The sequence below is a fragment of the Nycticebus coucang genome, chromosome 8 (genome assembly GCF_027406575.1).
Source record: "Nycticebus coucang isolate mNycCou1 chromosome 8, mNycCou1.pri, whole genome shotgun sequence".
In the NCBI taxonomy this organism is placed as follows: Eukaryota; Metazoa; Chordata; class Mammalia; order Primates; family Lorisidae; genus Nycticebus; species Nycticebus coucang.
Window position 1 is genome coordinate 63213877 of NC_069787.1, and position 14342 is coordinate 63228218.

At 36.9% G+C, this 14342-nt stretch overlaps 1 protein-coding gene across 1 annotated transcript in view; it reads left to right on the forward strand.

Moving 5' to 3' along the window:
- RAB5A (RAB5A, member RAS oncogene family) overlaps positions 1 to 14311 on the forward strand; it is a 37216-nt gene extending 22905 nt beyond the window's left edge. The window contains exons 3-6 of the mRNA XM_053599701.1: positions 5129 to 5280; positions 6163 to 6285; positions 8033 to 8126; positions 12895 to 14311. Coding sequence (XP_053455676.1) covers positions 5129 to 5280; positions 6163 to 6285; positions 8033 to 8126; positions 12895 to 13010 — 485 coding nt within the window. The 3' untranslated portion in view covers positions 13011 to 14311. The remainder of the gene's footprint in view (positions 1 to 5128; positions 5281 to 6162; positions 6286 to 8032; positions 8127 to 12894) is intronic.
- Positions 14312 to 14342: the final 31 nt, after the last annotated feature.

Genomic DNA, 14342 nt, shown 5'->3' on the forward strand with positions numbered 1-14342 from the left:
AGAGGTCTAAGAAAGTGATGGTTCTTAGCCAGAAAATAGACGTTTTGGATAAATTAAAGTGGTTTTGCAAATTCAGGTAAGTTTGTGGTTGGTTAATGATGCTACGGTATTGATGTAGTAGTTTATATTTTTAGTGGAAGAATTTATATAACTTTATAAATGATTAGTACTTTATTTTTAGGAGGATTGGAAAATGTCACTTAAATGCCTGTTTATACTTCACCAAATTTTATGGGGGAAGTTAAACATAGTAGAGTATTTTAAAACTTAGATCTTGGCTTGGCGCCGGTAGTACAGTGGTTATAGCACCAGCCACATGCACCGAGGGTGGTGGGTTCAAACCTGGCCCACGCCAGCTGAACAACAATGACAACTGAAACAAAAAATAGCTGGGCATTGTGCATTGTGGAGGGCTGCAGGAGTCCCAGCTACTTGGGAGGCTGAGGCAAGAGAATCACTTAAGCCCAGGAGTTGGAGGTTGCAGTGAGCTGTGAAGCCATGGCACTCTACCAAGGGCAACATAGTGAGACTCTTGTCTCAACAACAACAACAACAAAACTTGAGGACTTTGAGGAGTCATGAAAGTCTTGGGATATTTTGTGTATATCAATAGTTTATTATAATATTGAAATACTATATTCCAGTAATACCTCTTTCTTTTGCTTTTTTAAAAAAAGAGATGGGATCTCACTTTGTCACCCAGGTTGCAATACTGTGGCATAATCCTAGCTCACTGCAACCTCGAACTCCTGGGCTTAAGCAATAATCTTGCCTCAGCCTCTCAAGGAACTAAGACTATAGGTTCAAGTCACCACACTCACTAAGTGTTTGTTTTTAATTTTTTTTCTGGTCTCAAATTCTTGACCCCAAGCAGCTGTTCCACCTCCCAAAGTGCTGGATTACCTTGAACTTAGTTGTAAAAACTTAGTGTGAACTACCATGCCTGGCCCTTGAATAGTATTTCTCTCCTTGTGACACTGTAGCACTTTTCTTTCTTTTTGATATATTGTAAAGTTGATTTCCCCAAGCCTCTGATAATGGTCTTTTTCTCCTCCTCCAAAGTATGCCTTATTGTATGACATGAACAATAGTACAATATAGCATTACCAAGTTAAAAATAATCTTCATGGTGTTTTGGAGATTGTTAGTTATAACTTGAGTAGAGGGATTTTGGTTTGTTTGTTTGTTTTTTTTTTCACTTTTGGGAACTTTATTCATTTTTTTTTTTTTTGAAACAGAGTCTCAAGCTGTCACCCTGGGCAGAGTGCTATGGTGTCATAGCTCAAAGCAACCTCCAACTCGCGCTCAAGCGATTCTCTTGCCTCAGTTTTCTATTTTTAGTAGAGACAGGGTATCAGTTTTGCTCAGGCTAGTCTGGAACCCATGAACGCAAGCAATCCACCCACCTCGGCCTCCCAGAGTGCTAGGATTACAGGCATGAGCCACCATGTTCAGCCAACTTTCTCTATTTAAATGCTACCTAAAATAGCCCCTAAATGTTTCTACATAGCTTTTATTAATTTCACTATTTTGGTAAACTTTTTTGAACATCTGTTTGAACTGCGATTATTTATACTACATATTATATGCCATGTATAGAGATGAGCTAATATAGGCTGAATGTGTCTAATCTGAAATGCTCCAAAATCCAAAATTTTTGAGTACCTACATGATGCCCCAAATGGAAAATTCCACAGCCAGTGTATTTGCTTTCTGATGAGTCAGTGCACACAAACTTCATTTCATGCACAAAATTATTTAAAATGTTATATAAAATTAGCTCAGGCTATGTATGTAAGGTGTATTTGAAGCATGAGTGAATTTCATGTCTATGTTTGGGTCCCTTTCCCATAATATCTTATTATGTATGTGGAAACATTCTGAAAAAATCTGAAATTCAAAACACTTCTGGTCCCAAGCATTTTGTGTAAGGGATGCTCAACCTATAGTCATTTCTCAATGAACTCGCAGTCAAGAAGAAGCAAAATATACATAAAGCAGTGGTTATAAAAAACATGAAACATGGTATTACAGAGGAAACTCTAGTAGTGTGGATGTAGGAGTTTAAATAGGATGAGCATGAGGAGGATTTCTAAGCACAATTAAAAATGAGTTGTTTATGGTCTTTGTTAATCTGATTGGAATCCATTCCCTTTCTAGCATGTTTTCACCTGGTTATTGTCAGTATATTGTAAGTCTATTGACATAGGTTGTTCCAGCCAAATTAAAGAATTCATTCTTTCTTGTTTTATTTTAGCTCAAGCCTTTAGACCAGTGGTTCTCAACCTTGATAATGCCACAATGTGTTTTCATTGTTAAAAAGGGGTCGCAACCCACAGGTTGAGAACTGCTGCTTTAGACTTTCATGACAGTCTAGCCTCTTTATTCAAAATAATGTCAATTTCCAACAATTCATTGTTTCTATTATATTGTAATAAGAATATATGAAATGTTAAATTATAATAATAGTGAATACCTTGTTCTTAGATTTATAGAGAATGCCTAAAAGTTTTGCTGTTAAACATAATGCTGATTTCATTTTTAAAGATGGGACATTAGCTAATTTTTATGGAATCCTATATGTTTATCAGGAATGAATATTAACTCAAATGTTCTTTTGTACTTTATTTAACTAAATTATTTTTTCTTTATTAGGCTATTAATGGAATAGCTTTGTGTTTCTTAAAGAATCCTACTTGGTTCATAGCCTGTTCTTTTAATGTATTTGTTAGAATTTCTTTGCCTGTATTTTATTTGGCATTTTTGTTTATACATTTATAAGAAAGATTGGTGGCTTTTTGTGATTTTTTTTTTTTTTTTTTACTGGTTTGAGAATCGGATAATGTTTCTATTAGCACAGAATTACTAAAACGGTTGGCCCTCCATATCCAGAGGTTCCACATCTGTGGATGCAACCTACTGTGGGTTGAAAATAATCTGGGGGGGGGGGAATCCACATAGTTCTCAAAAGGAAGTCTTGAATTTGTCACATACTGAGTACGTTAGCTCTACATGAATAAAGTGATGTGTAGGCATTGTATGAGAAGTTATAAGTAATTTAGAAATGATTTTTAAGTATATGAGTGGATGTGCATAGGTTGCGTGCAGATAATCGCCATTTTAAATAGGGTTCTTGAGCGCCCTCAGATTTTGGTATGGCAGGGCATCCTGGAACCAGTCTCTGTGATACTGAGAGGAGGCTATAGTTATGTCCCTTTACCTAGAGTTGACTTATGGAAGTATAAATGTTTTTATATTAGTGTACTTTGTGGTCATAGTATATTTAAAGGAGAAAACAATGTATGCAAAATTTTAATTCCTTTTTTCTTTTTTTTTTTTTGGTAAGTTTGCACCAAACTATATTTGAGAAAGGCTTATATTTTGTGACCCATTTTCCTCTTCTCCTCCTTACTGATAAAGGAATAAACTTTCTTAGGGGCTTAATTTTAGTTGTTTAGTTTTTTTGATCCTATAGGAGAACCTTTCACAACAGTGAAAAAGTGATATAGGGCCTTCTGAATATCCTGTACCATAAATAGAGGATTTTAGAAAATACTTTCTGTTAATTGCTTTTGGGAAAAGAAGTTTGAACTGAATTAGAATGTATGTAAAATGTGGTTATCTGCTTGCAAGAATTTATAGAATTATTAATTAGAACCTAGTTCAAAATAAAGATATGTTCAATTATAATGTTAGCCAGACTGAGAAGCATTTGGTTACTGGAACTAACATAAACCGGTAGACCTAAAATAGCATGAAAATTAAGTTATATCTAATATAAAAGATGTATCTAATTAGACTTGGCTTACTTATTAGCACATTTGATATTAATTGCTAAATCTCTTGTGAAAGATCAACATCACTAGCTAAACTACTGCAGTTCAGAGAAATGAACCATAATTCTTTTGCATGAGATGACAGAGTTTTAGAAAATTTTGTAATTCTAGTCATATCAACTTGGAAAAAGTTTGAATATTACACCTTCAGCTGAAAGAGGAAGGGAGGAGCATGTCAATTTACAATAGATATTTGTGGTAAAACAGCAGCAAGAGTCTGAGTACCAAAAAGTTAATTAGAGGAGAGGAATCACAAGGTGTAGTGGCCATTAGCTAGCATGCTGCTGAAAGTGGCCATGTGTAGCCCTTTTTAATTTTATTAACAAAGGTTTCCTTTTATAATGATACTTTCTTAATGTTAAAATCAGAGAAAAGCACAGATGAGAAATTAAGAGATACCAAAAATTCTTAAGGCAAGGAATAAAAGGGTGGGTAGGGAGTAAGTAATGAATCCATTTAACAAATTAAATCTAGGTTTGGTAAGAAGGATTACCTAATAAAGTGTCATAATCTTTTTTTCTTTTTTCTGATTACACACGTGTATTCAACAATATAGTTTTATACAGAATGCTAAGAGCACTTTTCTTCATAGTTTACAGAAGGGCTTGAAAAAACTAATAATCTTTTAAAAGATAATATAACAAGAAAAATTAGTGGTAATGGTCTGGGACTAAATCACCAGAGTGTGGCATTAAAAACAAGGAGAATTAGGGCGGCGCCTGTGGCTCAGTCGGTAAGGCACTGGCCCCATATACCGAGGGTGGCGGGTTCAAACCCGGCCCCGGCCAAACTGCAACCAAAAAATAGCCGGGCGTTGTGGCGGGCGCCTGTAGTCCCAGCTATTCGGGAGGCGGAGGCAAGAGAATCGCTTAAGCCCAGGAGTTGGAGGTTGCTGTGAGCTGTGTGAGGCCACGGCACTCTACCGAGGTCCATAAAGTGAGACTCTGTCTCTACAGAAAAAAAAAAAAAAAACAAGGAGAATTAAATAAGACATGTTGACAAATGTAGATGGTAGTTATGATTTGTGATTTCACTATAAAGATCTTACGTGGCTTTGAACCACAAATTTTGCAAGTGCTTAAAGCCACTGATAACTGTGAGTATACAGTATATCAGGTTTCCAGGTTTTTTTTCTTTTTTTTTGTATTACTATTTTTAATTGACACGTGATTATACATACTTATGGGGTACACTGTGATATTTTGATACATGTATACAGCCAGATGTTTTCTACATTATGAAAACATTCTAAGGAAAATGACAAACTTATTGCAGACATTTTCTTCTTGCAGCTGCTTTTCTAACCCAAACTGTGTGTCTTGATGATACTACAGTAAAATTTGAAATATGGGATACAGCTGGTCAAGAACGATACCATAGCCTAGCACCAATGTACTACAGAGGAGCACAAGCAGCCATAGTTGTATATGATATCACAAACGAGGTAAGTACAAAAGTGTTATATACTGAAACTAGTATGACTATCTTAATTTTTGGTATTCAGGATGTTAATTAGAGAAAAGATTTAAAAAAACACTTTTTGGTAGTCAGTCATGACCTTTCTGCTGAAGCTTTTATGAGTTTTAGAAAATCTGATTAGGCTTGGCGCCTATAGCTCAAGTGGCTAAGGTGCCAGCCACATACACCAGAGCTGGCGGGTTTGAATCCTGCCCGAGCCTGCCAAACAACAACTACAACCAAAAAATAGCAGGGTGTTGTGGTGGGCGCCTGTAATCCCAGCTACTTGGGAGGCTGAGGCAAGAGAATCACTTAAGCCCAGGAGTTGGAGGTTGCTGTGAGCTATGATGGCACAGCACTCTACCCAGGTGACAGCTTAAGACTCTGTCTCAAAAAAAAAGAAAAAAGGGCGGCGCCTGTGGCTCAGTCGGTAAGGCGCCGGCCCCATATACCGAGGGTGGCGGGTTCAAACCCGGCCTCGGCCGAACTGCAACCAAAAAATAGCCGGGCGTTGTGGCGGGCGCCTGTAGTCCCAGCTACTCGGGAGGCTGAGGCAAGAGAATCGCTTAAGCCCAGGAGTTGGAGGTTGCTGTGAGCTGTGTGAGGCCACGGCACTCTACCGAGGGCCATAAAGTGAGACTCTGTCTCTACAAAAAAAAAAAAAAATAAATAAAAAAAAAAAAAAAAAAAAAAAAGAAAAAATCTGATTTAAAAATAATAAGATGAAAGTGTCTTAAATTGTACAATAGTCCTAAGAATTTCTTTCCCATAGAGCCTCATTGGGCAATCTTTTAAAACCTTGTATCACAAAGATGTTTCCTAACCATTTTTTGAGCCTATGCCAAATAGCTGTTTCTCTGTTTAACAGGAGTCCTTTGCAAGAGCAAAAAATTGGGTTAAAGAGCTTCAGAGACAAGCAAGTCCTAACATTGTAATAGCTTTATCAGGAAACAAAGCTGACCTAGCAAATAAAAGAGCTGTAGATTTCCAGGTATGTTGAACTTAACTTGCACTTAAAGGTACTTAGTTTTGGTAAATTTTTCTTTTGTATCAGCTCTTGAATTAGTTAATTTAAAGCCATACAAATACATGTAATGAAGTGTTTCCTCTGATAAACTTTAATTCTCTTTATATTATTATAATATGTAAATTTATTCAAAAATTTTGAAGACCTAAACAATTACAAAGGAAATAATTGTTCACAGTACAAAAATGTATAATACAAAAAATGATTGCCCCCTACCCTAACTCCTCCATGCCACATGTACTTCAACTATTGTTTTTAACCCTTTTCTACTGATCTATGAATAAATTTCAACACACATGCATGCTCATATATATATTCATACACACACTTGTGATTATTCTTAAAAGGGTGTTCCAAAATACTAAAAAAAATTCAGTTTCTATCTGTTGTTATCTATAATGGCTAATTTAGAATGTTCATTGGTGCAAAATAGAGCAAGTTTGATCATTTAAAAACAAAGGAAATTAAGACCCTTTAAAACTATACCAGATCTCTCTCTGTCAGAGAAGCTTGGTTGTGGCCATTCTATATCTAATATCAGTGATGGTGATGGAATAATTTTCTTTCTTGATGATGACAATAAAGGGAATGCAGGAGGGAATACGTACACTGAAAGAAAATGGTTTCTTGTACCATTAGGTATTCAGCTTAGCATACTACACAGTGGTTTCATTTAATTCTTGTGAAAACTATTTGAGATGTACTATCATCTATTTTTTTCCAAGATGATTACCTACCCAGCATAGAGCCTCTACGGTCAAAGGTGGCCCTGTCACGTAATAGTTCAAAGTAACCTCAGTTATTTCTCTGTCAAATGGGAAAGATAATTGTTCCTTATAATGGCTGTGAAGAACAATGGTAATAATATATGTAAATTGTAAAGTCATGACAAAAATGTAGGGCAGGACGGCGCCTGTGACTCAGTGGGTAGGGCGCCGGCCCCGTATGACGAGAGTGGTGGGTTTGAACCCAGCCCTGGTCAAACTGCAACAAAAAATAGCCAGGCGTTGTGGCAGGTGTAGTCCCAGCTACTCGGGAGGCTGAGGCAAGAGAATCGCCTAAGCCCAGGAGTTGGAGGTTGCTGTGAGCTGTGATGCTACGGCATTCTACCGAGGGCCATAAAGTGAGATTCTGTCTCAAAAAAAAAAAAAGTAGAGGGCGGCGCCTGTGGCCCAGTCGGTAAGGCGCCAGCCCCATATACCGAGGGTGACGGGTTCAAACCCGGCCCCGGCCAAACTGCAACCAAAAAATAGCCGGGCATTGTGGCGGGCGCCTGTAGTCCCAGCTACTTGGGAGGCTGAGGCGACTGATTCATGATATTCAGAGTTACAATATTGCTATAGAAGTCATTCCTGAATAAGAGGGTGTCATTTAGTGGTTGAAGCCAGTGTTAGATATTTGGTTAACTTCGTCTTTATTGCAGATAGTTTTATATTTAGAATAGGATAATTTTCCTTTCCCAGAACTAATTATTTGAAAGCAGATTTAATATAAGAACAGAGGAAGCAGGATGGGGTAGAAGTTAAGGCAAAAAAGAAAATATTCCATTAAAAAATTATCCTACACTTTACTCCACCTTTGGTGGAGCTTATTACATGTAATCAAGTTGGAGTAGTAATAAGTAAGCCTTTTTTTTTTTTCTGTAACAAAAATAAAGTAGGTATAGTAGATATCCAAGGAATATATATCTTATTTTTCGTTCTATGAACAGGAAGCACAATCCTATGCAGATGATAACAGTTTGTTATTCATGGAGACATCTGCCAAAACATCAATGAATGTGAACGAAATATTCATGGCAATAGGTAAGATTAGCATCTTTTTTTAAATGATAAATACAGGTAAAACAAATAGAGAGTGTATTTGGTTTGACCGTATCTTTAAAAAAAAATGGTTTTTATTTTTTTTGATCATACTACTTTTCTATGCCGCTTTTACCAAGCAGTACCTTGTTGGTAATATTGTTAAATTTGAAAGATAGACTGCCTATTAGGTTCTAATAATCTATTTAGGTAAGTTTCTTCATAGGCTTTGATCTGACAATTTAAGCAGATAGATGTTCCAAAGATTTCACTGAAAACTTTAGATAGATATATATTTTTCTGTTAGGTTATACTTTTTATATAAAATGAAAGATAATGTTCATTAATTTGACATTATGAGGCATAATGAGACATCTTTCTTGCTGCTCAGTAACTTTATCTCCTCTGTCTTGAATAGAGCACTACTTGGGTTTAAATATAACTGAGAGAAGTACATGATATTAATATATAAGTTTTAATAATACCGAGATGGCATAACTCTTTTAATGTAAACATTGTAATGGAGGTGATTTCAGAGCACAGAGGCATGGGAAGAAAGAAAGCAAAACAACATCCATGCCTTTGTAGTACCTCAAATGGTCATTTGATCTTACACAGTGCTTTTACCTTTGCTTTAAGGTATTTTTAACTGATGGTAATTGCTATTTCATAGTTTTTGATTATAGGTAATCCAGTTGGAATAGTAATAAGTGCCCTTTTTCCTTTCCACAAAAAAAAAAAAAAAAAATGTATTTTTTGACCCTAACCTTCTTCCAGCTGTTTTAAGGTACAGGTTCTACCAAAAGGGGTCTGCTTTGGTGGTTTTCACAGTTCACTGCCTCTATAGTTTTCATGTGCCCTGCACTCCTCTTGTTTCATAACATCATCTTTTATACAGCATTGATTCTTAACTAGGTTGTCCACAGTCCTAACTTCAAATAAAAAATACTCTTCAAGTGAACTTATACAAATTAACCATAGCTCAATCCAAGCTAAAGAAAACTTAGAAAAAGCTGTAGATACTCTTTTGTTATTTTTCATTAACAGACAAAGCTTTTAATGGTTCATTCAAAGTAGAAAAACTGGCATACTTGTATATAATATTTTCTTGAAAAACTCAGGCTTGGGTGGTGCCTGTGGCTCAAGGAGTAGGGTGCTGGCCCCGGGCAAAAAAAAAGAAAAGAAAAACTCAGGCTTGTAGTTTGCCTCAGAAATAGTAACATAGTTGTGAAGGATTGTGTAATAAGCTGCTTTTTTTGTTTGTTTTTTTAAACAAATGGGACAGATTATACCCACAATCACATCTGGAAAGTTAGTAATAAGAAACAAGGAGGTGGCTCAGCACCCATAGCACAGTGGTTACAGTGCCAGCCACATACACGGAGGGTGGAGGGTTTGAATCGACCTGGGCTAGATAAACAACTGCAACAAGAAAAATAGCTAAGCATTGTGGTAGGCGCCCATAGTCCCAGCTACTTGGGAGGCTGAGGCAAGAGAATCACTTAATCCCAAAGTTTGAAGTTGCTGTGAGCTGTGAGGCAACAGCACTCTATCAAGAGCAACATAATGTGAGACTCTGTCTCAAAAAAAAAAAAAAATACAGAAGGAGAAGCAACAGCAAGGAGGTAATAGGTTTCTCAAATCAACCTGGACTTTAAACATTTCTTATTGTATTAACACATGGGTTTTAATTTGTATCTTTTATTTAAATGTGTTAATAAGATGGCCAGGCGTAGTAGTTCACTGTAATCCTAGCACTCTGGGAGGCCCAAGTGGGTGGATTTCTTGAGCTCAGAAGTTCAAGACCAGCCTGAGCAAGAGCAAGACGCTGTCTCTAAAAATAGCCAAGCATCATGGAGGACGCCTGTAGTCCCAGCTACCTGGGCAAGAGAATCACTTTAGTCCAAGAGTTTTAGGTTGCTGTGAGCTATGACACCATGGTACTCTACCAAACGTGTCAAAGTAAGACTCTGTCTCAAATAAATAAATAAATGTGTTAATAAGGTCATTTTTCCAGTTAGAAAGCCTACATATTAAGAGTTTTTAGGTTTTTTTTTTTATGAAATCAGATGTTTCCCTTCTTGAAAGAAATCCTGGGCAGCACCTGTGGCTCAGTGAGTAGGGTGCTGGCCCCATACACAGAGGGTTCGAACTGGCCCCAGCCAAATTGCAATAAATAGCCAGGCGTTGTGATAGGCACCTATGGTTCCAACTACTTGGGAGGCTGAAGCAAGAGAATCGTCTAAACCCAAGAGTTGGAGATTTCTGTGAGCTCTGACACCAAGGGTGCCAAAGTGAGACACTGTTTCTAAAAAAAAAAAAAAGAAAGAAAGAAAAGAAAGAAATCCCAAGTGTAAATGGAGTTGTGGTTTTTTTCTTTGTCTATCGAGGGCGACAAAGTGAGACACTGTCTCTAAAAAAAGAAAAAAGAAAGAAATCCCAAGTGTAAATGGAGTTGTGGTTTTTCTATTCCCTTCACAAGATTAATAACTTAAAATCACACAGTATACTCAACAATACAGCTAAAATACAGCTAAAACAAAGTTCCTCATTCTGGAATACTTCCTTTAGCCTTCTCAAATCTAAATATAGAAAACCCTAAAGGAGTATACTAAAGGGAGAAATAATCACCTAATTCAGAATCTGACTTGTGATTACTTATCATACAGTTTATAATACTAGTTTATTCCCTAAATCCAGTCCTAGGGAAGTGGCCCAAGTGAAGGCTTTCTTCTAAACTTAAGTGTTCCTACCTCCCAGACCCATTGCCCAACCCACCACGTACGATTCTAAAGATGGTTAATGCTGATGTAAAGTAGAATATCTAGAATAAATAAAGTATAAATTTGTACAATGCAACTAGACATTCAGATTTTGAAGTAGGCCACATTCAACTTTAAAGTAAACCTGAGTCAAGGATTGGTAAAATTATAATCTTACCATAGTAGTTCATCGCCAAGATTGTTATCCAGCCACTCTTATAAGTCAGTACCACAGTTGTATTTAATATTTCTACTGCTCCTTTATTTATTTATTTATTTTTTTTTTTGAGACAGAATCTCACTATGTCTCCCTCAGTAGAGTACTGTAGTGTCACAGCTCACAGCAACATCCAACTCTTGGGCTTAAGAGATTCTCTTGCCTCAGCCTCCCAAGTAGCTGGGACTATAGGCGCCCGCCACAACACCTGGCTTTTTTTTTTTTTTTTTTTTTTTTTTGTAGTTGTCATTGTTTAGCAGGCTGGAGCTGGATTCGAACCTGCCAGCTCCGGTATATGTGGCTGGCGCCCTAGCCACTGAATTACAGGCGCCAAGCCATTTACTTGCTCTTTTAAAAAGTGAATTTATCATATCAAAGATCTCAGATGGCCTCCTGTTTATGATAATTTGACTTATGATTTGTCAACATTACAATGGCACAAAAGCAATGTGCATTCATTATGCCTCTCAACTATAAGATTATAGCCAGAGGGTCACACTTAGCTCAATGGGTGGGGCGCCGGCCACATAAACCCAAGCTGGCAGGTTTGAACCCAGCCCGGCCCAGCTAAATAACAATGAAAACTGCAACAAAAAAATAGCTGGCCCTGTGGTGGGCACCTGTAATCCCCGCTGCTTGGGAGGCTGAGGCAAGAGGATTGCTTAAGCCCAAGAATTTGGGGTTGCTGTGAGCTGTGATGCCACGGCACTGTACCTAGAGGGATATAATGAAACTGTCTCAAAAAAAAAAAAAATGATAATAGCCAGATAACCCATTGTAAATTGAAAAATATTGTGAGTCTAAATGTATTTTCAGGTCAGACACAGGTTCGTGCCTATAATCCTAGCACTCTTGGAAGGCCAAGGTAGGTGGATTGCTTAAACTCAGGAGTTCAAGATAAGCCTGAACAAGAGCAAGACCCCATCTCTTCTAAAAATAGAAAAGCCAGCCAGGCATGGCAGTGGGTGCTTATAGTTCCAACTCTTGGGGAACCTGAGGCAGGAGGATCACTTTAGGCCAAGAGTTTGGAGTTACTGTGAGCTCTGACACCTCGGAGCTCTACCTAGGGCAACAGAGTGAGACCTGCTTGGTTGAGGGGCTTTGTCTGAATCTAACAAGCCGTACTCATCTGACTCAAATAATTGGGAAATAGTTTTTGGAGATAGGGGCTTCAGGAACAAACCCCTATCCATTTGTATCCATCCATCTCCCTTCCATTTGTATTAGATGCATCTACTGATGAGTCAGATTATGGTTCTTCATCAGCTTATAAAAAGGAGAAAATGTGGTTATTTGAAGGGTGAAGGATGTGGAAACTAGTAAGGAAATAGGATATGTGATCTGTCATATCAATAGGATATGTGATCTGGGGTGATGATACTAATGGTATTTACATACTGACTTGTTCCCAAAAGTGCCTGTGGCAGTCCAGAGAACATTGTCATGAGCTAAGCTTCTCTATAAACTGACTGGTTGGCCATCATTTTTATTAACTTAAATTAGGAAATAAAGCATAACTTTTCTGGTATTACTAAGTGAACATAAAGAATTATATATAGCTCTAGCCAAACTAAAGTTTTGTATGTCTACAGCAGTTCCCATCTGCCCCTCCCAACATAACTTCCATAGAAATTAACCCCCTGAAGACGGGAGCCAGTGTTTTGGTATTTAGTAGAAACTCAGTAAACATTTGAAAGAGTGAGCATATGATTATGTGATAATTTGGGGGTAACCTAACTAGAAAAAAGATTATATATTCTAATTCTGTTTATTCTGATAATTTCTCTCTCAGCTAAAAAATTGCCAAAGAATGAACCACAGAATCCAGGAGCGAATTCTGCCAGAGGAAGAGGAGTAGATCTTACTGAACCCACACAACCAACCAGGAGTCAGTGTTGTAGTAACTAAATCTCCAGTTTGAACTAGCTGGGATTTTCTTCTGCTTTCTAAATGTTAATAACAGTGGAATTGGAGCATTTAACCAGCCCAGTATGACTTCCAAAAAGAAGAGACTTACAATAGAGTCAAGTTCCTAATACAGAATTATTTTAAGTGTTTTGAACTTAATTTTTAATAACATGCATGTGTCCCTCTGACTAATATTTCAGCAATAGAAAGGGAAAATGAGAACTGTATGTACACTTGTTTCATTGGAAAGTTGGGGGAATCACTCCTCATCACTAGGGATATGGACAAATGATTAACCAGCCAGTTTCTCCACATTGGTACAGTAGTTAACCTATGAAAAAGATATGCAACTTATTAATTTGGGATTTTTTAAAGTTTATTTTTTAGAACCAGATTCTAAAGATATTTATGCTTAGCTACAGTATTCAGGCAAATCATAATTTCTCCTGGTATTTAAAGTGTACATTCTACATTTTACTAAATTAACCACACTAAAACTGTCCCCATCTCCTGAGGGAAAAAATGAACATTAGGGCATCTAAAATAATAGCCAGTCTTGCTGGCTATAAAAGTCAAATGTAACCCCATCTTAGAGATATGAAAACTGATAAATGCATTTTAATGGATAGTGTTCCCTTCACATGTGTGAGCTCTTCAACAAAAATGAAACAAACCAGGTGTCTGTGATTTCTATGTAATCACTGCGGGCCATTACATAGGTTTTGTTGTTTGGGGACAGGGAGGGAGCTTTTGTTCCCTTTTGACATAATATAGTCAATGCACTAACAATTATGTATATTCAAACTTGATTATTTTAAATTCGATCTTCAGCTGTACTGTAAACAGGGTACTCTATTGTAGTCTCTATATATGTATTACTTTTCTGTAATATTTAAGAGTTGCTTAAAAGTATACAAAATGTACAGTTACTAAACTAAAACAGCTAATTCTTTACCTTTTTGGACAGAAGGGGCTTCAGTTCTTACATGGTTAGAACTATAATAAACAATGTACCCGTAATTTGTAACATAAGTATTGCAATATGTTAGTAACAATCTTGCAGCCTTGTTTTCCAAAGTTCATTTTATTTCGATCAGTTCAGTATATTGCACTAATTATTTTAGGTATTTTCATTATATGAAATCTACCATGTGTCAGAGATGATTTAATCTATTTAAGTGTTGGACTGCTAGGAGAACTTGTACATTTACGATAATGCAGACTGAGTAAGGAAAACGGTTCACCAGTGTTTAGTTTTATATTGAGGTGCTCAGGTTGGAATAAAGTGGTATAAAAAGCAAGTATTGGTTTCTCTCTTTTTTGGCATAAAAC